The sequence below is a fragment of the Oncorhynchus mykiss genome, chromosome 9 (assembly GCF_057628025.1).
Source record: "Oncorhynchus mykiss isolate SJ-2025 chromosome 9, ASM5762802v1, whole genome shotgun sequence".
In the NCBI taxonomy this organism is placed as follows: domain Eukaryota; kingdom Metazoa; phylum Chordata; class Actinopteri; order Salmoniformes; family Salmonidae; genus Oncorhynchus; species Oncorhynchus mykiss.
The window spans coordinates 17,062,311-17,084,167 of record NC_143030.1 but is presented as its reverse complement, the minus strand read 5'-3'; the positions used below and the strand labels follow the sequence as shown (position 1 = coordinate 17,084,167).

Sequence of the window (21,857 nt, the reverse complement as noted above, 5' to 3'; positions counted from 1 at the left end):
TTCGTGTTAACTGGTTCAAGGTACAGTACAATCTGCCTACTGAATTGGAAACGGATCATATAAGACACCAACCAACACAACGTCGAAATTGTACTCATTTTTCAATAATTGAGCTCCTGGTGAGTATTTTGAATCGAGAACATTTTTCAGATTTTTTTTTTCTTTTTTTTTTCTTTTTTACTTTGAGCTGATCTCTTTCGGACTTTTTATTTTTTTGTTTTGAATGGATTTTTCTGGCTGCATTCTCTGAATTTGTGTTGGCTTTTAAAGGCGTGCATTTTGTTGCAGCGACGGGTGGAAAACAGGCTGCGCGTGACTAGTATTGGTTAGCTCTCTACACAGCGGTAATTTTTTTGCTTTACTTTTCGAATTAGGACTTTTGAACCTTCATTTTTCCAAGTTTACCATAAGAGCATTTTGTGTGTTTTATGGTAATATTTTTATGTGAAGAAAGATCGAAGGTTGTTTCCAATCTGACTGGACAAATGATTAGGCCTAGTAGTATGTGGTCAACATCATGGTCGTCTTTTCCCCACCCAGGAATGACGTTTTTAACAGGGTTTTTATACTGTTCAACCTTTTCATTTTAAGACCCAGTAACATGAATTTCGGTTGTTGAAGTTGACTGCTCAGAAATATTTCCAACGTTTTCTTTTTGGCTTTCTTATTTTTGAGGTTCGCAACAGTGCTCTCTGCATTAGCCCTATTTCTCGAAACAATGACGTAATTTCTGAGGCATTATCTTTTTTCACTATGAAGAGTGAAAGTGGGCGTTCGTTTGCACTGGAATACAAACAATACGGTGTATTGTGTAAGCAAAGACATTTGTTAAATCGAGAAATAGACTACCCTGGCATTGCATTTTGTGATATGAATAATTAAAATATTGTGCAGAATGAGATTTCATGCATCCATAATTTGTGCTTTTATTGAACATTATTCAAATGTGTAGCCTGTTGAAATAGTTGTGGTCAGACTTCTATGTGATCAACGTCCATTAGGCCTACTAGAGCTGATCAGTGAACAAAGCTTCTTATGTAGGAAATCTCCTGTGCTTAAGGCTGTGTTGGTATGCATTGATGATGTGAAGATGCCCTGTTACTATGACAATTTCAGGGAGTTGATTTTGCACCAGTGGATACAGTTTTTATTTTTTAAATTTGTTGTTGATCACCTCCTCTCTGTAGGCCTTACCCAGACCTTTTTATTATTTACAAGCCCTAACTAGTAGACCTACTGGCTGTGTCCCAATTCTCTCAAATGGCTTCCTTCCCTTCACGACAGAAAACAGACTAGTTGGACTGAATAGTTAAATTAAAAAAAAAAAAAAAAAATCGTTTTAATCAAGTCCTGCTGGTCTGGGCCCACATTCACAAAGCGTCTCGCACTAGTGGTGGTCTAGGATCAGGTCCCACCTCCCATCCAGTCACTGTAATCTAAAACTGATCCTAGATCAGCACAGCTACTCTGAGATGCTTTGTGAATACAGGGCCAGAAGTCTTGAAGGAAAGGAATATGTGTCTAACGTGGTCTCGACACAGTTTAAGAGGTGTGCACCTGACCCCACACCACGTTATGTACAGATGGTTACGACTAAGCCTATACATGTATATGGCCACTAACACAATCACAATGATTTCTTTCTAAATCTTCTATCATTAGCATCGTTCGTAGCCTCTGATTATGGGTTCAGTTCAACATTACAGGTGTTCTCTTCTAATTTAAATTTTTTTGTTTCCCTTTTTTTAGTTTTTGAGGCATCTTTTTTGAGCAGCGACAAATCGTAAGTTGGTCTCCTGTTTTTTTTTTTCCCCACCTCCACGTTGACATGGATTTTGAATCTAGTTTAGTTTTTTCTTTCTGCCTTTGTGAAGTAGCCTTTTTTTCTCCTTTTGGAAATCCCTAAAGCAAGTAGTTTTCTGCTGCTTTTGTGTTGTGATAGCCTATCACTACTGTCCATTTGTTTTTGTAGTTTTGAGTAGCCTAGTAGTTTGCATTTCACATTGAACCCCTACTTTCCCACTTATTTTTCTTGATTTAAAAAAACAAACAGATTGGTCACCTTCAGAAAGTATTCACACCCCTTGACCTTTTCCATATTTTGTTGTTACACAGCCTGAATTTAAAATATATATTTTTTAAATTACAAGGTAATTTTTTAAATATAAATCACTGGCCTACACACAATACCCCATTAATGTCATTGGGATTGTTTGTAATGGAATTTTTACAAATTTAATCAAATGAAAAGCTGAAATGTATTCAACCCCATTGTTATGGCAAACCTAAATAAGTTCAGGAGTAAAAATCTACTGACTGTGTGCAATAATAGTGTTCTACATTTATTTTGGATGATTACATCCCCTCTGTACCCCACACAAACAATTATCTGTAAGGTCCCTCAGTCGAGCAGTGAATTTCAACGGATTCAACCACAAAGATTAGGGGTTTTCCAATGCCTCGCAAAGAAAGGTAAAGATAAATAAAACAGACATTTTAATATCCCTTTGAGCATGGTGAAGTTAATAATTACACTTTGGATGGTGTATCAGTACACCCAGTCACTACAAAGATACAGGCGTCCTTCCTAACTCCGTTTCCAAAGAGGAAGGAAACCGCTCAGGCATTTCACCATGATGCTAATGTTGACTTTAAAACAGTTACAGAATTGAATGGCTGTGATAGTAGAATGGCTCAACAACATTGTAGTTACTCCGCGATACTAACCTAATTGACGGAGTGAAAAGAAGGAATCGTGTACTATTTTATTTTAAATGCATCCAGGCAAGAGCCTAGAGGAAAACCTGGTTTAGTCTGCTTTCAATCAGACACTGGGAAATGAATTAACCTTTCAATAGGACAATGACGTAAAACGCAAGGACAAATCTGCACTGGAGTTGTTTACCAATAAGACAGTGGCCAATTTACAGTTTTTTTAAATAGATTTAAGTCAAAAGGAATGGCAAGACTTTACAATGGTTGTCTAGCAATGACCAACAACCAATTGGACAGAGCTTAAAGAAAAATGGGCAAATGTTTCCCAATCTTAGACCTACCCAGAAAGACACAGCTGTAGTCACTGCTAAAGGTGCTTCTACAAAGTTTTGCCTCTGGGTTGACATACGTAAATGAGATATGAATTAAGAAAACATGTCTAAAAACATGTTTTCACTTTGTCATTATGTTGTGTGTAGATGGATGAGAGTATTTGATTTTGAATTCAGGCTGTAACACAACATGTGTGATAAGTATGAATACGGTCTGAAGGCACTGACAACATCGGTGACGGGTAACCATCGAAGGGGCTGCTGAGAAACCGGATCCCCCAACTTACCAGGAGTTGAGAAATACTGACCTAACTACTTACTTGTTAACTGGAGATGTCATAAGTGACAAATGTTAAAGCACAACACACACAACACACACACACACCAATGAAAGCCTTGAATATAAACCTAAACTGTTCTGCGCTCTTAAACAATTCCACATGTGGTGTGTCTTTTCACTTCTTGTAAAATCATATCTAAATGGGAAGTGAAGGGCACTATGAGTCTGACTGCATTATAGTATCACCAATAAGGCTAGGGACCTTACGATGCGATATCACCATACAGGTGCTAATAAGTTATGTATTAGGATTTTTTTTCTTCTCACGATTCAATGTTCCAAACATATTGCTCACCATGTCTTCTGTAGAGGGACAAAGGACAAATAGCGTAGTTTTGGTACAGCCAACTAGCACAAATTATATTGCAATATTGTCAAAACTGTAGACTATTGTCAAAAATAATGTTCTGATATGTAACTATTGATTCCCCCCCCCCCCCCCCCCCCCCCACACACACACAACCAACAACATGTAGTACCATCTTCCAGACTAGTGCCATGTTCCAATGATCTCTTCCTCTTGAAAGGAAATGACTTAAATAATAAATGTAGTGGAACTCTCACTGGCCTATGCCTTTGCCAATACAATGCTTTATATATTTGTGGGGAACAACGGCATACTTCAGGAGAAAGGAGAGATTATTGGGACTCTAGGATTATGTCCCTCTCCAGCCCATAATAGTCACAGCTGTGCGTGTTATATCACCTCTTACTAGGGTCACATGACCTGCCTGCGTTCTCCCCTCATCGACGCTGGTAGATACTAACCCAGCCTTGTCAACTGGCCAGGCGTGACAACACATCCTAGCCAAAATCACTAACTGAAAAGTGCATTAAGCTTTTGGATAGACACCCAGACCCAGCACGGCAGTGTAATCTGAAATGTGTGTGTCCACCGTGCAGAGAAGGCTGTGGAGCCTTCTATTTTTATCATTTATGAAAGTGGACACAAGCCACGAGGGGCTCTGCTTTGGGATTTACAAAGACAGACATTTGAGAATGTCCTCCCCACACCATGTAATAACATATCCCTTGTCCACATCCCAAATGACACCCTATATGTTCTCTGTAAAGTGCACTACTTTTGACCGTAGCCCTATGGGCCCTGTTTAGAAGTAGTGCACTATATAGGGTATAGGGTGCCAATTGGGACTGATTCAATTTACCACAAAAAATGCCTAATAATGAAAGCCAGTGACTTAAATCACTTCCTGTTAATGTAGTTCACAGACATTTATGAGAAGTAATGTGTCAAGAGTACACGTGGTAGCTAATATACTATTGGATGTATCCCAAATAGCAGTCTATTCCCTCAAGTTCACTACTTTTGACTGGAGCCCTCTGAGCCCCTATGGTGGGTTATGTATGGTTTAGGGTGGCATGGGATGCAGTCATTCTATTATTTAGTGTCTCTGAGGTTGTCATGCCAGCCGTGGATCATATTGTTTGTGTATCTAATGACTGCTGTATGCTCAGGTACTTTGTCATGCTAAGTCTTGTTTGTTATGATAATACTATTTGTCCAACAGGTTTTTGGGGGTGCTTGCTACTTCTTCCTTTACCGCTACAACTTTTGTTTTTTATGCGTGTGGTATATTTCTCTCCCCCCCCCCCCCCCCCCCCCCCCCCCCCAAGTACCTCATGGGGGCAGCATTGATCCAAAAACAAGAAATACTGAACTTCTGGAGATTTCTCATTCTAGAGACATCGCCACCTCCCTGTAGATGCAATACATCTCCCACAATGCATTGCTGAGCTCCGGCTCGAATTACCAATAATGACACTCTTCTCTCCAACAGAAACAGGTAGGCAGGCAGGCAGGCAGACCACGACCGTCCAGGGTACAGGCAATATGGAGTGAGTTCTGGCTATTTCAACCCTGCCTATATGTTCTCTAGATGTAGGAACAGAAGGCTTTAAACCCTGAAATCTGTGCAAAATGGCTGTTGACAAACGTGTATGTGACTGACAACCCCCACCTTCCTGTGCACAAAACAATTACCTTAGATTATAGGCACATGAAAGTCCACCTATACAGTCACCATGTACTGTGAGCCATCACCCAAAGTGATCTACATACACAATGAAGGGGATGCTTGTTTTAAACAACTGTGTGTGTCTGTGTATAGACACACACACTGAAATCAGGTCCAGTTTATGTTGAAAAGCATCCCCAAACAGGCACATGGTCACAGACACGCATATCCACACACTCAGCTTACATCTCTCTCTCTCTCCCCCCCTCTGTTTCCCCGCTCTTTTCCTTTCATCCCCTTCTCATAAACAACGGTGTCCCACCACCAGTAGCTTGATGGCTGGCAACGTTACCAACAAGACTGACCCTCGCTCCCTCAACTCCCGGGTCTTCATCGGGAACCTCAACACTCTCCTGGTCACCAAGGCAGACGTGGAGGCCATCTTCAGGTTGGGAGCATGGACAGTACTATGCAGGGTTGCACAATTCCCCTAATTATTTATTTATTTATTTATATATATATATATATATATAAGGAACAAAAATATAAATGCAACATTAAACATTTTCAGAGATTTTATTGAGTTACAGTTCATATAAGGAAATCAGTCAAATAAATTCATTAGGCTCTAATCTATGGATTTTAGATGACTGTGCAGCCATAGGCCCATCCACTTGGCAGCCATAGGCCCATATACTTGGCAGCCAGGCCCCCCCACTGGGGAGCCAGGCCCACCAACTGGGGAGCCAGGCCCAGGCAATTGAAATTATTTACAGACAGGAATTCTCTAAAATGACGTCAGAGGCAGCTTATGGTAGAGAAATCAACATTCAATTCTTTGGCAACGGCTCTGGTGGACATTCCTGCAGTTGGCATGCCAATTGCACGTTACTTCAACTTGAGACATCTGTGGCATTGTGTTATGACAACTGCACATTTTAGTGGCCTTTTATTGTCCCCAGCACAAGGTGCACCTGTGTAATGATCATGCTGTTTAATCAGCTTCTTGATATGCCACACCTGTCAGGTGGATGGATTATCTTGGCACGGTAGAAATGCTCACTAACAGGGATGTAAACAAATTTGTGCAAAACAATTGGAGAGAAATAAGCTTTTGTGTATATGGAAAATGTATGGTATCTTTTATTTCAGCTCATTAAACATGGGACCAACACTTTACATGTTGCGTTTCATATTTTTGTTCAGTGTATATTTTTTATTCTGGTTGGAACATTTTCCGTATTTAGAAGGGAATAAGCATGAAATCCGCAATCGTCTAATCACGATTACTGGAAAACTGAAAAGTTACCGGGATTTCGCACACCTAGTACTATGGCAAATCTCTGCTCCCACCTCTCCAGTCCCTGTGTACATGTTTCTATGGAGGGATTTGGGATGAATCAAAAGACAAGTTTCCATTCATTGTACATTGGGCAATAACATAACCTTCTTTATCTTCAGCAAGTACGGCAAGATAGTGGGCTGCTCCGTGCACAAGGGGTTCGCCTTTGTCCAGTATGCCAATGAAAGGAATGCCCGGGCCGCCGTAGGGGGCGAGGATGGGAGGATGATCGTAGGACAGGTGCTGGGTAAGAACCTGGGCTGCGTTTTCTGCTCCTTCTTCCATGTCTTCCCTTTACCTCTTCTGAAGGCATAGTAGATGTGGTCACTTGGATTTGACGCTCCGTCTTGATTTAAACTTTCTCTAATTTGCCTCCTTTCTCTGCTCTTTGTTTCTCCCCCCTCTCCTCTCTCTCTCAGACATTAACCTTGCTTGCGAACCGAAGCATCAGAGATTGAAGACTGTGAAGCGCTCTGCGGGAGATATGTACAGGTGTGTGAATTTAAATAGGATCTTTACCAAGTGCTCCAGTCAATCATTTTTGTATAAAAATGAATGCATGTAAATGTTGAACTATGCAATCTACTGTTCCAACCTTGCTGTCTCACTCTCTGTATCGCCCTTTTGTTTCTCTCTCTTTTTCTTTCTGCTTTATTCCTCAGTTCTTCATTTGATTTGGAATATGACTTCCAGAGAGATTACTATGACCGGTGAGTCTACCTTTCTCGGTTGCCACTCCCTATACTGACAAAAGGATAAAGAATGATTTTTTTTTTGCTGTTTGTTTTTGCTGTTGTAGGATGTACCCGTACCAGTCCCGCGTGCCCCCTCCACCTCCTCCCCCCCTGTCCCGGGCGGTGATCCCCTCCAAGCGGCCCCGGGTCAGTTTGAGTGGAGGCGGTGGAGGAAGAGGAGGTGGAGGAGCAGGGGGCAGCCGACGCACCAAGACCAACTTCTCATCCTCCAGGAGCAGCCAGAGCAGGGTCTCCACCTCACGCACCAGTCAGTACCACTCACACACACATGGAATTACAGATGCTTTTGACACTTCCCACAGTGACGATATACACTGAGTATACCAGACATCAGGAACACCTTCCTAGTTGCACTCAGAACAGCATAAATTCGTCAGGGCATGGACTTTACAGGGTGTTGAAAAGCGTTACACAGGAATGCTGGCCCATGTTTATTCCAATGCTTCCCACAGTTGTGCCAAGTTGTCTGGATGTCCTTTGGGTGGTGGACCATTCTTGATAAACACAGGAAACTATTGAGCATGAAAAACCCAGCAGCGTTGCAGTTCTTGACACAAACCGGTGCGCCTGGCACCTACTACCATACCCTGTTCAAAGACACCCAAATCTTTTGTCTTGCTCATTCACCCTCTGAATGGCACACAGACACAATCCATGTCTCAAGGTTTAAAAATCCTTCTTTAACCTGTCTCCAGCTTTCACCTGGATTCACCCGGTCAGTCTATGGCATGGAAAGAGCAGGTGTTCGTAATGTATTTTATACTCGAGTATATGATAATATTTGCCATTTTAGCAGATGCTTTAATCCAAAGCGACGTACTCATGCTTGCATGTGTTTTTACGTATGGGTGGTCCCGTGAATCAAACCCACAATGCTGGTATTGCAAGCCCCACTACACACCATATAACCACACACTAACTCTGAATTGACTCCAGTCATTTACCCGGTAGACACATGAATCCATGTTCATTATATGGAAGTGAAATCCAGACCTACTGTTAATGTATGCCTCTGACACTTTTTATCCCCTCTCTCTAACCCAGTGAAGGCAGATGACCTGCAGACCATCAAGAGAGAGCTGACCCAGATCAAACACAAGGTGGACTACCTGCTGGAGAGTCTGGAACGCATGGAGAAGGACCACACCAAGAAGTTAGGTAGGACGGGACAGACACTAGTGAGGAAGTACACATTGTTGCCCATTGCATTTTCAAACATTAGGTTTGAAACAACACATTTTTGTATATCAATAAACCTCTCCCTCCCATCCCCCTCTCCCTCCAGACATGAAGAGTAGTGGGAAGCCGGAACTCGGGGAGGTGTCTCCTCTCCACTGTGGAGGAAAGAAGGAGGAGAGCTTGAAGAGGGAGAGGGAGAGCCAACTGCTCAATGACTCCGAAGAGGAGGAGGGAGACCTACTGGAGGAGGAGGAGGAGGTGAGGGGGATGGGGGATGGAGGAGGTGAGCGTGGGATTAGAGGGTGGAGCAAACTGAGGTGGCAGAGATTTAGGAGAGGCGAGATCAGTACTTGAGGGGGCACTTGAGAGGGAATGGAGCGGAATAGAAAAGAGTTTGAGGTGTAGTGTTTGCATCCCAAATGGCACCCTTATTTCCTATATAGTGCCCTAATTTTGACCAGGTCCTGGTAGAAAGTAGTGCACTATACAGGGAATAGGGTGACATTTTGGGAATCAGTGTCTAATATCAGGTTATTGAATGTTCTTTGCAGGTGAAGAGTCGGGGAAGGGAAGATGACGATGAAGAGGAGGAAGGTGAGGATGATGGAGATAGCGCCAACGGAGACGACTCTTAAACACCGCAAGATTGTCTGTTCGCACACACATACATACATACAGGCACACACACACACTCCCTGACATACACAAAATGAAATGTGTATAATTACATAGCAACACACATGCAGTACACGGACAGCTGTTCCTACTGAACTCACTATTCATATGGACATTTCCACTATACCATTCTGAACGTGTGCTCACCTACACATTCAGTAACACTCTACCAGTTATGTCAAGCAAATATCTGTCCCTTTTCTTCTCTTTGGGTTTCTCTCTGATGTATTAGTTTGTAGCCTCATACGGCCATCCTGATCTCTCCATTTACATTATTTGTGAATTGAAATGAAATGAGAGAGCGTGCGCAGCAGTCAGGTTGGTGGACCAGGCTAATTATTTGGCCCCAGATCAAAGATTTTCTTTATGTATACCGTATGTATCTTGAAAAATACTTTTATTCTAGTTGTACTAGTCCGGATACAGTGGATCTCAAACCTCTCCTCAGAGACCCCCAGTCGTTCCATGTTTTTGATCTATTCCACAGCTAGCACACCTGATTCAACTAATCATCATGTTCTTGACTAGGGCAATCAGACGAGTTAGTTCAGGGCTCCACAACATTGTGAAACATCTGGGGGTCCCGAGAGGTTTTAAAACCATTGGACTGGAGGATCTTGGCACCTGCTGCGTCCACCAGCAGGTGGCACTGTGCAATGACATTTTTACACACCTAGGCCCGTGAAATGTGGTGCTGGAGTTGGAAGATTTTACAATGACCATATTATAAAAATCGTAAACAATGAAACAGACATGTATAGGAAGATTTCATGCCAGGATTGTCTAATGTATGCCGTTTTCTTTGCCCTGAATGGTTTTGCTTGTTTCTTTTTTAGCTTACTTATTTGTGTCAGGAAATACAGTTTGACTTAGTATAACCTTGAGTTCTGTAATGGATGTTATCCATGTTGGTGTGTTTGTCTCGGTTGCCGTGTGATTTCAGTTGACCATTACTTTGACTGTGCTTGTGAATTAAAAACTTCCAAGTGGGAATGATCCAGGCCAGAATGTCTTTGAGCTGTTTGTAATCAAGCTGTGTGTGTATGGCGCATGTTTCTGCTAATTATAGGTTAACAGATTAAAACTACTCAGCCACATACAGCATTAACATAAGACATGGTAACTCAAAATGCATGGTAAACAAGTGGTTAACTACTTGTGTTCCCCTTCCAGGAGAATGTGTCTTGTCAGGTCCTTAATGACAGAAATAAGCCAGGACTGCTTCCCTCAGCACTGCTCAGAATAAGCCAACCTGGTCTCAGGGGTAGAAGTAACATAGTAAATTGAAATGTTCTAAACTGAAGTTATTATAATACTTTGTTACATTTGGTGTGGCATGTATTAATTTGTGACTGTCCATCCATGTTGCATGATATGTTACAAATTAAACATTCTCTTAGCTAATTTTGACTAGGTGGCCAAAGCTAGTGTTAAGTGGCTAACATTAGCAAGGCTAGGGGTTATTGGAAGGGTTAGCTAACATGCTAAAAAGTATTAAGTAGGTGCTAATTATCTCAAATGCTATCCCGACTAACCACCCTCCTTTTGATTTGCCTTATGTAACCATACCAAACGCAACAGTTCATACTAATTTGAGTGTCCCGTATTTTCATTTACTATGTTACGTCTAGTCTGAGACCAGCCAGAATAAGCAGAGCTCTCTTCCAGAGGAATTCCTCAGCTATGCTGACCTTTCTGAGAATGGCACAGACATCTGAGCAGAAGTGAAGGGTTAAAACACGCAGTATCTGACACACACTACTTGAGATCACTATGGATATACAGGTAAACACTTGAGTAAATGAGGGATATAAAGTATATTGAAAGCAGATGCTTCCACACAGGTGTGGTTCCTGAGTTAAGTAATTAACATCCCATCATGCTTAGGGTCATAAATAAAAATTCCCAGCTGCCCATTATTCTGGCTACCAGGACTAGAAGAAAATATCTTTGACTTTGGTATCAAAGGAGCATAGGGACTGTGTTTGTCTCATCAGTTCTCAACTGACGTGAACATTTACCGGAGATTCTGCAGCGGTGCCTGAGATGGTGTTCACCATCAACAAAATACCAAATTATGGAATTTCTCATGGAAGAATGGCGTCGCATCCAATAGAGTTCGACATTTTTAGAATATATGCCAAGGTGTATTTAAGATGACCTGGTGGCCCAACACACTATTAAGAAACTTTGTTGGTGTTTCCTTTATTTTGGCAGTTATCTGTATATTGGATTATAGTAATTAAAGATAAGTTCAAATCCTTGGCGATAACGTCGTTACCAGTCTCAATTACTACCGCATATAGGTTCGGGGATAGAGCCAGCTGGTAAACCAGATTACCTTGGAGATTCTGGAGATGGTTACTGGCCACCCCTCATAGCCTGGTTCCTTTCTAAGTTTCTTCCTAGGTTCTGGAGTTTTTCCTAGCCACCGTGCTTCTACACCTGCATTGCTTGCTGTTTGGGGTTTTAGGCTGGGTTTCTGTACAGCACTTTGAAATATCAGCTGATGTACGAAGGGCTTTATAAATACATTTGATTTACTACTAGTCAGCATTCAGGATCAGGTGGTTGGTTGGTTGGTTGGGAGGTAGAGATGGCAACCAGTAAGTAAACAACATTCAGTATCAGGTGGTTGGTTGGGAGGTGGCAACCACTAGACAACATTCAGTATCAGGTGGTTGGTTGGGAGGTGGAGATAGCAACCACTGGACAACATTCAGTATCAGGTGGTTGGTTGGGAGGAAGGAATAGTTCAATGGTATTGGTATTTGGTATTTTATTAGGATCCCAATTGGCTGTTGCAAAAGCAGCAGCTACTCTTCCTGGGGTCCACACAAAACATGAAACATAATACAGAACATCAATAGACAAGAACAGCTCAAAGACAGAACTACATAAATTTTTTTTGCCTACAGTTGCCTACATATCAATGCATACACACAAACTATCTAGGTCAAATAGGGGAGAGGCGTTGTGCCTCGAGGTGATGCTTTATCTGTTTTTTTGAAAACAGGTTTGCTGTTTATTTGAGCAATATGAGATGGAAGTTCCATACAATTAGGGCTCTGTATAATACTGTACACTTTCTTGAATTTGTTCTGGATTTGGGGACTGTGAAAAGACCCCTGGTGGCATGTCTGGTGGGATAAGTGAGTGTGTGTGTCAGAGCTGTGTGTAAATTGACTCTGCAAACAATTTGGGATTTACAACACAATGTTTCTTATAAAAATAAGTGATGCAGTCAGTCTCTCCTCAAGTCTTAGCCAAGAGAGACTGGCATGTATAGTATTTACATCAGCCCTCTGATTACAATGAAGAGCAAAATGTGCTGCACTGTTCTGAGCAAACTGCAGCTTAACTAGGTCTTTCCTTCCAGCACTAGACCACATGAGTGGACAATAATCAAGATAAGACAAAACTAGAGCCTGCAAATCTTGCTTTTTGGAGTGTGGTGTCAGAAGAGCATCTCTTTATTACGGCCAGACCTCTCCCCATCTTTACAACCATTGAATCTATATGTTTTGACCATGACAGTTTACAATATAAAGTAACGCCAAGTAATTTAGTCTCCTCAACTTGTTCAATAGCCACACCATTCAGTACCAGATTCAGCTGAGGTCTAGAATTTTAGGAATGATTTGTACCAAACACAATGCTCTTAGTTTTAGAGATCAGGATCAGTTTATTACTGGCCACCCATTCCGAAACAGACTGCAATTCTTTGTTAAAGGTTTCAGTGACTTCATTATCTGTGGTTGCTGATGTGTATATTGTTGAATCATCAGCATACATGGACACACATGCTTTGTTTAATGCCAGTGGCAGGTCACTGGTAAAAAATAGAAAATAGTAGAGGGCCTAGAGAGCTGCCCTGCACTACACCACACTTTACATGTTTGACATTAGAGAAGCTTCCAACAAAACCATTTGAGTTCTATTAGATATATAGCTCTGAATCCACAATTATGCATAGGTTGAAAAGCCATAACACATACGTTTTTTCAACAATATCTTATGGTCAATAATATCAAATCCTGCACTGAAATCTAACAGTACCGCTCCCACAATCTTCTTATTATCAATTTCTTTCAACCAATCATCAGTCATTTGTGTCAGTGCAGTACATGTTGAGTGCCCTTCTCTATAAGCATGCTGAAAGTCTGTTGTTAATTACAGAGAAATAGGATTGTATTTTGTCAAACACATTTATTTCCAACAGTTTGCTAAGAGCTGGCAGCAAGCTTATAGGTCTGCTGTTAGAACCAGTAAAGGCCACTTTACCGCTCTTGGGTAGCAGAATTACTTTGGCTTCCCTCCAGGCTTGAGGACAAAGACTTTCCTCTAGGCTCAGATTAAGAATATGACAGATAGGAGTGGCTATAGAATCAGCTACCATCCTCAGTAGCTTTCCATCTAAGTTAAATTATAGAATGTAACCTGAAGAGAGGTCATTGTGGCTAAAAGAGAGTGGGAGGTGAGAGGGGGATGCGAAGGGTGTGAGAGAAGGGAGAGATGAAAGAGGAGCAACAGGGGGGTCACGGGACAGGGAGCGACAGAAAGAGGAAGAGAGAAGAAGAGTGGGAGAGATGGAGCTGTAAACCCATTTATCAGTGTCTCCCACTGGGAAGTGTGTGGATATGTGCCCGTGCATGCATGTGCGTCTGTGTATTCTTGTGTGTGTACGTGTCCATGCATAAGTGTGTGTGTATTCTTGTGTGTGTACGTGTCCATGCATGCGTGTGTGTGTATTTTTGTGTGTGTACTTGTCTATGCGTGTGTGTGTGTGTGCGTAATTTGTGTTTGAGAATGGTATTGTGCTGTGGTTGCCCTGTGACTAGCCTCAGAGCTGGACTGAATGTCAATGAGAACTCCAGAAGAGAAAAAAAAAACTGGTGAGAGGAGAGGAACATGTCGAGGGGGACAGAAGAAAGGGAGTGAGAGGAACATGTCGAGGGGGACAGAAGAAAGGGAGGGAGAGGAACAGGTCGAGGGGGACAGAAGAAAGGGAGGGAGAGGAGAGGAACATGTCGAGGGGGACAGAAGAAAGGGAGGGAGAGGAACAGGTTGAGGGGGACAGAAGAAAGGGAGGGAGAGGAACAGGTTGAGGGGGACAGAAGAAAGGGAGGGAGAGGAACAGGTTGAGGGGGACAGAAGAAAGGGAGAGGAGAGGAACAGGTTGAGGGGGACAGAAGAAAGGGAGGGGAGAGGAACAGGTTGAGGGGGACAGAAGAAAGGGAGGGAGAGGAACAGGTTGAGGGGGACAGAAGAAAGGGAGGGAGAGGAACAGGTTGAGGGGAACAGAAGAAAGGGAGGGAGAGGAACAGGTTGAGGGGGACAGAAGAAAGGGAGGGAGAGGAACATGTCGAGAGGGTCAGAAGAAAGGGAGGGAGAGGAGAGGAACATGTCGAGAGGATCAGAAGAAAGGGAGGGAGAGGAGAGGAACAGGTCGAGAGGGACAGAAGAAAGGGAGGGAGAGGAGAGGAATAGGTCGAGAGGGTCAGAAGAAAGGGAGGGAGAAGAGAGGAACAGGTCGAGGGGACAGAAGAAAGGGAGGGAGAGGAACAGGTCGAGAGGGACAGAAGAAAGGGAGGGAGAGGAGAGGAACAGGTCGAGGGGGACAGAAGAAAGGGAGGGAGAGGAACAGGTCGGGGGGGACAGAAGAAAGGGAGGGAGAGGAGAGGAACAGGTCGAGAGGGACAGAAGGGAAGGAGAGAGGGAACACATTACAAGAAGAGAGAGAGGGAAGAAGACGGAGTCGGTCTGTAAAAGTGCAGTCTTAGAGAAAGGAGGAGAGAAGAGGTGGAGCTGGTGCTTAGGGCTGTTTTGTTTCCTGCCTTTTTTCTCCCTTTGAAGATGTGCAGGGAGGGAGGGAGGTAGGGAGGGAGAGAGAGGATTAGCTATATCTGTCTTTCTCCCTCTTTCCTTGATGCTGTCCCTTGCAGACTCGTTTTATATTCCTCCCTCCATACGTCCTCTCTGTCATTAGCAAGTTCTCTCTCTCTCTCCCTCCTGAGCCATTGTTGAGGTCAAACAATACTGAGTGTTGTTCCAGATTAGTACCAGAGAGAGTGAGAGAGAATAGATAGTCAATCAGGAATATCCCTGTATAACACAATCCACTACACCACTACCAGGAATCTGCTTGTGAAAAACACATAAATAAAGTGGATTTCATGAATAGATGTGTACACAGAATTTGCAAGCTACAGAAAATGTACCATGTAAACCAATTTTTGGAAAATAATAGGATTATGTCAATGAGCTTCCAGCATGCACAATATATATTTAATCTGTTGAAAATAGGGTATTGGCAACAGTGGCCGTGTGTGTGTGTGTTTGGGGCTGGGGCTGGGGGGTTGGCAAGAGAGAGGAAAAGAGTCCTGTGTCTATGAATAGAGGCAAAAAGAGTTAGTGCAAAAAGGGCACATGCAGATAGTCCAGGTAACTATTTGTGTTGGTCCCATATTTCATGAGCTGAAATAAAAGATCCCAGAAATGTTCCAGCACAAAAAGCTTATTCTCTCAAATTTTGTGCACAAATTTGTTTAAATCCCTGTTAGTGAGCATTTATCCTTTGCCAAGATAATCCATCCACCTGACAGGTGTGGCATATCAAGAAGCTAATTAAACAGTATGAGCATTACACAGGGGCACCTTGTGCTAGGGACAATAAAAGGTCACTCTAAAATGTTTTGTTTTGTCACACAACACAATGCCACAGATGTCTCAAGTTTTGAGGGAGTATGCAATTGGCATGCTGACTGAAGGAATGTCCACCAAAGCTGTTGCCAGAGAATTGAGTGTTCATTTCTCTACCATAAACTGCCTCCAACGCCGTTTTAGAGAATTTGGCAGTACGTCCAATCAGCTATTTAGCAGTCTGATGGCTTGTGGGTAGAAGCTGTTTAGGAGCCTTTTAGACTTTTTTGCCATGCGATAGCAAAGAGAACAGTCTATGACTTTGGTGGCTGGAGTCTTTGAAAATGTTTGTCCCTCTCTCTGACACTGCCTGGTATAGAGGCCCTGATGGCAGAGAGTTCAACCCCAGTGATGTACTGGGCCGTACACAATACCCTCTGAAGCGCCTTGCGGTCGGATGCCGAGCAGTTGCCATACCAAGAGGTGATGCAACCAGCCAGGATGCTCTCGATGGTGCAGCTGTAGAACTTTTTGAGAATCTGAGGGCCCATGCCAAATCTTTTCAGACTCCTGAGGGGTAATAGGCTTTGTCGTATCCCTCTTCACAACTGTGTTTGGACCAAGATAGGTCCTTAGCGATGTGGACACTGAGGAACCTGAAGTTCTCAACCATCTCCACTACAGATCCGTCGATGTGAATGGGGGCGTGATCAGCCCTCATTTCCTGTAGTCAACAATAAGCTCCTTTGTCTTGTTCATGTTGAGGGAGAGGTTGTCCTAGCACCACCCTTCCAGGTCTCTAACCTCTCTATAGGCTGTCTCATGGTTGTTGGTGATCAGGCCCACCACCGTCGTGTCATCAGCAAATTTAGTGATGGTGTTGGAGTTGTGCGCGGCCACGAAGTCGTGGGTGAACAGGGAGTACAGGAGGGGACTAAGCACGCATGCACCCCTGAGGTGCCCCAATGTCGAGGGTCAGTATGGCGGATGTGTTGTTGCCTACCTTCACCCCCTGGGGGCGGCCCATCAAGAAATTCAGGATCCAGTTTCAGAGGATGGTGTTCCATCCCAGGGACCTTAGCTTAATGATGAGTTTGGGGGGCACTATTGTGTTGAATGCTGAACTGTACTAAATTAACAGCATTCTCACATAGTTGTTTCTCTTCTCCAGGTGTGAAAGGGCAATGTGGAGTTTAATAGAGATTGTGTCATCTGTGGATCTGTTTGGGAGGTATGCAATTTGGAAAAGGTCCAGGGTTTCTGGGATGATAGTGTTGATGTGAGCCATGACCTGCCTTTCAAAGCATTTCATGGCTACAGACCTGAGTGCTACGAGGCGGTAGTCACTTAGACATGTTACCTTGGCGATCTTGGGCACATTGACTATGGTGGTCTGCTTGAAACATGTAGGTGTTATAGACTGGGTCAGGAAGAGGTTGAAAATGTCAATGAAGACACTTGCCAGCTGATCAGCGCATGCTCCGAATACGCATTCTGTAATCCGTCTGGCCCTGCGGCCATGTGAATGTTAACCTGTTTAAAGGTCTTACTCACATCGGCTACGGAACAGCTGGTGCACTCATGCATTGTTCAGTGTTGTTTGCCTTGAAGCGAGCATAAAAGGCATTTAGTTCGTCTGGTAGGCTTGCGTCACTGGGCAGCTCTCGGCTGGGTTTCCCTTTGTAAACCATGATGGTTTGCAAACCATGCCACATCCGACAAGCGTCAGAGCCAGTGTAATAGGATTCGATCTTAGTCCTTTATTTCAGGTTTTGCCTGTTTGGTGGTTCATCAGAGGGCTTTGCAGGAATTCTTATAAGTGTCCGGATTTGTGTCCCGCTCCATGAAAGCGACAGCTCTAGCCTTTAGGTCAGTATGGATGTTGCCTGTAATCCATGGCTTCTGGTTGGGATATGAACGCACCGTCACTGTGAGGACGATGTCATCAATGCACTTATCAATGAAGCCATTGGATTAATCCTGGAACATATTCTAGTCTGTGCTACCAAAACAGTCCTGTTGCTTAGCATCCACTTCATTGGATCACTTCGTATTGAGCGCGTCACTGGTACTTCCTGTTTGAGGTTTTGCTTGTAATCAGGAATCAGGAGGATAGAGTTATGGTCAGATTTGCAAAATGGAGGCCGAGGGAGAGCTCTGTATGCGTCTCTGTTTTTGGAGTAAAGGTGACTAGTTGCACAGGTGACATGCTGGTAGAATTGGGGTAAATCGGATTTCAATTTTCCTGTGTTAAAATCACCAGCCACTAGGAGCGCCGCCTCTGGATGAGCATTTTCTTGTTTGCTTATGACCCTATACAGCTTGTTGAGTGTGGTCTTAGTGCCAGCATCGGTTTGTGGTGGTAAATAGACAGCTAAGAAAAATATAGATGGAAACTATATTGGTAAATAGTATGGTCTACAGCTTATCATGAGGTTTTCTAACTGAGGGGAGCAGAACCTCAAGGCTTCTTTTATATTAGAGATTGCGCACCAGTCTTTGTTGACAAAGAGACACACCACACCCCCACGGATCTTACCGGATGCTCCTGTTCTGAGGATGGGAGCAAGAGAGAAAGGAACAAAGCGAGAGTGAAAAATAGAGAGCGAGGGGGACAGAGAGAGAGGGGACAGAGAGAGGGAGGGTGGGGGTAGGGGGCTGTAGAGAGAGAGAGGGGGGAGAGAGAGCGAGGGAGTGGGACAGAGCGAGAGACGGAGGGTTGGGGCAGTAGAGAGAGAGAGGGGGCTGTAGAGAGAGAGAGGGTAGGGGCAGTAGAGAGAGAGAGGGTGGGGGCAGTAGAGAGAGAGAGGGGGCAGTAGAGAGAGAGAGGGTGGGGGCCAGTGGAGAGAGAGAGGGTGGGGCAGTAGAGAGAGAGAGAGGGTGGGGGCAGTAGAGAGAGAGAGAGAGAGAGGGTGGGGGGCAGTAGAGAGAGAGAGAGGGTGGGGGCAGTAGAGAGAGAGAGAGGGTGGGGGCAGTAGAGAGAGAGAGGGTGGGGGCAGTAGAGAGAGAGGGTGGGGGGCAGTAGAGAGAGAGGGTGGGGGGCAGTAGAGAGAGAGAGGGTGGGGGCAGTAGAGAGAGAGAGGGTGGGGGCCAGTGGAGAGAGAGAGGGTGGGGCAGTAGAGAGAGAGTGGGGGACAGAGAGAGAGAGAGGGTGGGGCAGTAGAGAAAGAGCGGGGGACAGAGAGAGAGAGAGGGTGGGGCAGTAGAGAGAAGGAGATGGTGGGGGCAGTAGAGAGAGAGAGGGTAGGGGCAGTACAGAGAGATAGGGTAGAGGCAGTAGAGAGAGAGAGGGTGGGGGGCAGTAGAGAGCGGGAGACGTTGGGGCAGTAGAGAGAGGGTGAGGGCAGTAGAGAGCGAGAGGGGGTGGGGTCAGTAGAGAGAGAGGGAGAGGGTGGGGGCAGTAGAGAGAGAGAGAGAGGGTGGGGGCAGTAGAGAGAGAGAGAGAGGGTGGGGGCAGTAGAGAGAGAGAGAGAGAGTGGGGGCAGTAGAGAGAGAGAGAGAGGGTGGGGGCAGTAGAGAGAGCAAAGCACTCGATAGGAACAGAGACAGAGGGTGAAAAAAGAGATTAACAAAAAAAAAGAGAATATAGCTAGGGAGAGGAAAAGACAGAGGGAGGGACAGAGAGAGAGATTGTGAAAGAGGGAGAGAGAGATTGTGAAAGAGGGAAAGAGAGAGGCAGTGAAAGGAACATGGTGACTGCCTCTGCTTTAAGTAGGTCAGGCATGATGTTATGTTGCAACATACATACATACATACATACAGTGTACATACATACATACATACATACATACAGTGTACATACATACATACATACATACATACATACATACATACAGTATACATACATACAGGACAGAGACACACAGACCTATACAGAGCCATCAGAGAGGGGGAGGAGAGATGAACGAAGGGTGGAAACACAGAGAGAGAGAGAGAGAGAAAAGGAGTGAGAGAGAAAAAGAAAGAGAGTGTGAGAGGGGGGGGACAGAGACAGAGGGATGGTGAGAGCAAGCAGTGACATGTATTCATGCATGCCAAGGGAAGTCAGGCTTCCCCAAAAAATTGACCAATAATTTTTATTTTTTAAAATATTTTTTATATATCATTCGTCTCTCTGTGTTTGATAATTTTCATTAATTTCGCAAGAGGCTGAATTTTTCTCACCGGGAAAGCATCCAAACGGGCAAAACAGCTCCCCCTCTGTCTCTGTATGTGTAGGCCGTCTATCTGATGCTGTCTGGTCCAAAAGAGTATGACATTGTTGCCACCCGTAGCATTGAATGCAAGTGAAGCCAGCAAGCATTTGGCCTCCCATGATAAAAAATAAAATAAAATAATAGCCAAATCAGCTTTGAGTGAGCTCAACTGTGAATGGTCCTGGCGCACCAAAATCAGTGTTAAGTGAGGCCAGTTTGGATTTGGTGTCACTCCTATCAAATCGCATCGTACGTCATTGGCAGAAACAACTTGAATTGTGTTGTCCTCTGGTGGCTAGCTGGCCAGCTAAAATCGTCCCTTTCCTAAATTAGCCAAGGGGTGGAGATAGGGATTTGGACTTGTGGTTTTACTTCATTCTCTGTAGCGGCCAATGATTATAACGGCGATTCTGATCCAACCATTAATTCATACATTGTTGTGCCCCTGGCCTGAGAGGATGGAAGTTCAATATGTAGCTAGATGTAGAAGGCTAATGTTAACTAGCTAACGTTGCCCATGAAGGGAAGTTAGGCTAGCGAGCAAGCATTTTAGCCAGGTAGCAGAGGACAAAAAAAAATAAAAGAGTGTACTGTATGACAGAGTGATAGACCATTTTGTCAACATGAAAGAGGAGGATGGCACTGGCGTTTCTCTACAAGTAGTGGGAGTCAGATGTTTTGTCTACATGCACACACGCTCACAGTCAGAACTATGGACAGCCACATCATATTTAGCTTACACTGATTGGGCTAAACTGTTTTTTTGTGTATATTTTAGTTGTTACTGGAGTAAGCATAGGGGATTTGATGATGTTGAAGTTGAAATGGTGCTGGAATAGTGGTGGCACCTCCTGTTTTCTTTGCGACTTTTCGGTAAATCTCCGTGGTTTGAAATCGATAGTTGTTTAGTGGTCCGGAAATCTAGGAAACTTGCTTGGTCATGTAACTGTTTGTTACATGCAATATTCTTTGTGGACTTCACCAGACAGAGGTTGCTCTCTGGTTTTGTTATTAAACTGTGTCTTCTTATTGTCTCCTTTAGGCCTATACTGTATATAACGGTGTCAAGGCATGTGAACTAACAGGTTTTTGAGCAAACAATGCAATTATCACAACACATAGGTTGTAATATGGCTTTCTTTTCTGGCATACCCAGTGATTTTACCCACGCACCGCTACTGGGAGCAATAGAGAAAGGATCAGAGAGAGAGTGAAAAAGAGAGAAGGGGCACAGAGAGAGAGAGGGAGAGGGGCGCAAAGAGAGAGGGAGGGGCACAGAGAGAGAGGGGGGTGGGAGCAAGAGAGAGTGCAAAGCAGCGATAGGGACAGATATGTGAAAAAAGAAAGATTAACAGAGCAAGGGAGACGAAGAGAGATATTGATGGACAGAGAGAGAGAGAGTGGGAAAGATGGAGAGAGGGGCAGTGAAAGACAGCCCTGATGTCATAGTGACTGCCTCTGCTTTAAGTAGGTCAGGCAGGATGTTGTGATGTCACTCCCAATCACAGCGGAGCTGGGACACACCCCCTAGCTGCCACTTCCTCAAGAAAACAAACACACCAGACACTCCCCCCTCTCTCCCTCCTTCCCTTCTCCTCTCCACTCCCTCCTCCCCTCCCAATGTTATGCAGCTGTCTCAACAACACAAATCAAATTAAATCATATCAAATGTTATTTGTCACATGCGCAGGTGTAGACCTTACAG

The 21,857-nt window shown here is 44.0% G+C and overlaps 2 protein-coding genes across 10 annotated transcripts in view; both read left to right on the top strand.

Annotated features, from left to right (window-relative positions):
- Positions 1-21,857, top strand: part of LOC110532929 (fucolectin-like) — a 235,673-nt gene that overhangs the window by 32,824 nt on the left and 180,992 nt on the right. The window lies entirely within an intron of this gene.
- LOC110531544 (heterogeneous nuclear ribonucleoprotein C) lies at positions 12-10,319 on the top strand. 9 transcript variants are annotated; one of them, XM_090183624.1, is made up of 12 exons: positions 12-119; positions 289-344; positions 1,750-1,783; positions 5,187-5,244; positions 5,695-5,811; positions 6,825-6,952; positions 7,125-7,197; positions 7,368-7,415; positions 7,505-7,707; positions 8,505-8,618; positions 8,746-8,897; positions 9,191-10,319. In XM_090183624.1, exons 4-12 carry the CDS (start codon positions 5,240-5,242, stop codon positions 9,272-9,274), a joined length of 924 nt encoding a protein of 307 aa, XP_090039750.1. In that variant the 5' UTR covers positions 12-119; positions 289-344; positions 1,750-1,783; positions 5,187-5,239; the 3' UTR covers positions 9,275-10,319. The 9 variants fall into 9 exon arrangements, with proteins under 9 accessions (XP_090039750.1, XP_036845103.1, XP_090039748.1 ...); XM_036989208.2 differs by having other exon boundaries at positions 5,692-5,811; XM_090183622.1 differs by lacking the exon at positions 289-344.

Bases quoted from the DNA above. Each gene is read 5' to 3' on its own strand.
- LOC110531544 (XM_036989206.2), top strand. The intron at 7,198-7,367 runs GTGTGTGAATTT...TTTATTCCTCAG, and splicing joins TCTGCGGGAGATATGTACAG to TTCTTCATTTGATTTGGAAT. The intron at 7,416-7,504 runs GTGAGTCTACCT...TTGCTGTTGTAG, and splicing joins CAGAGAGATTACTATGACCG to GATGTACCCGTACCAGTCCC.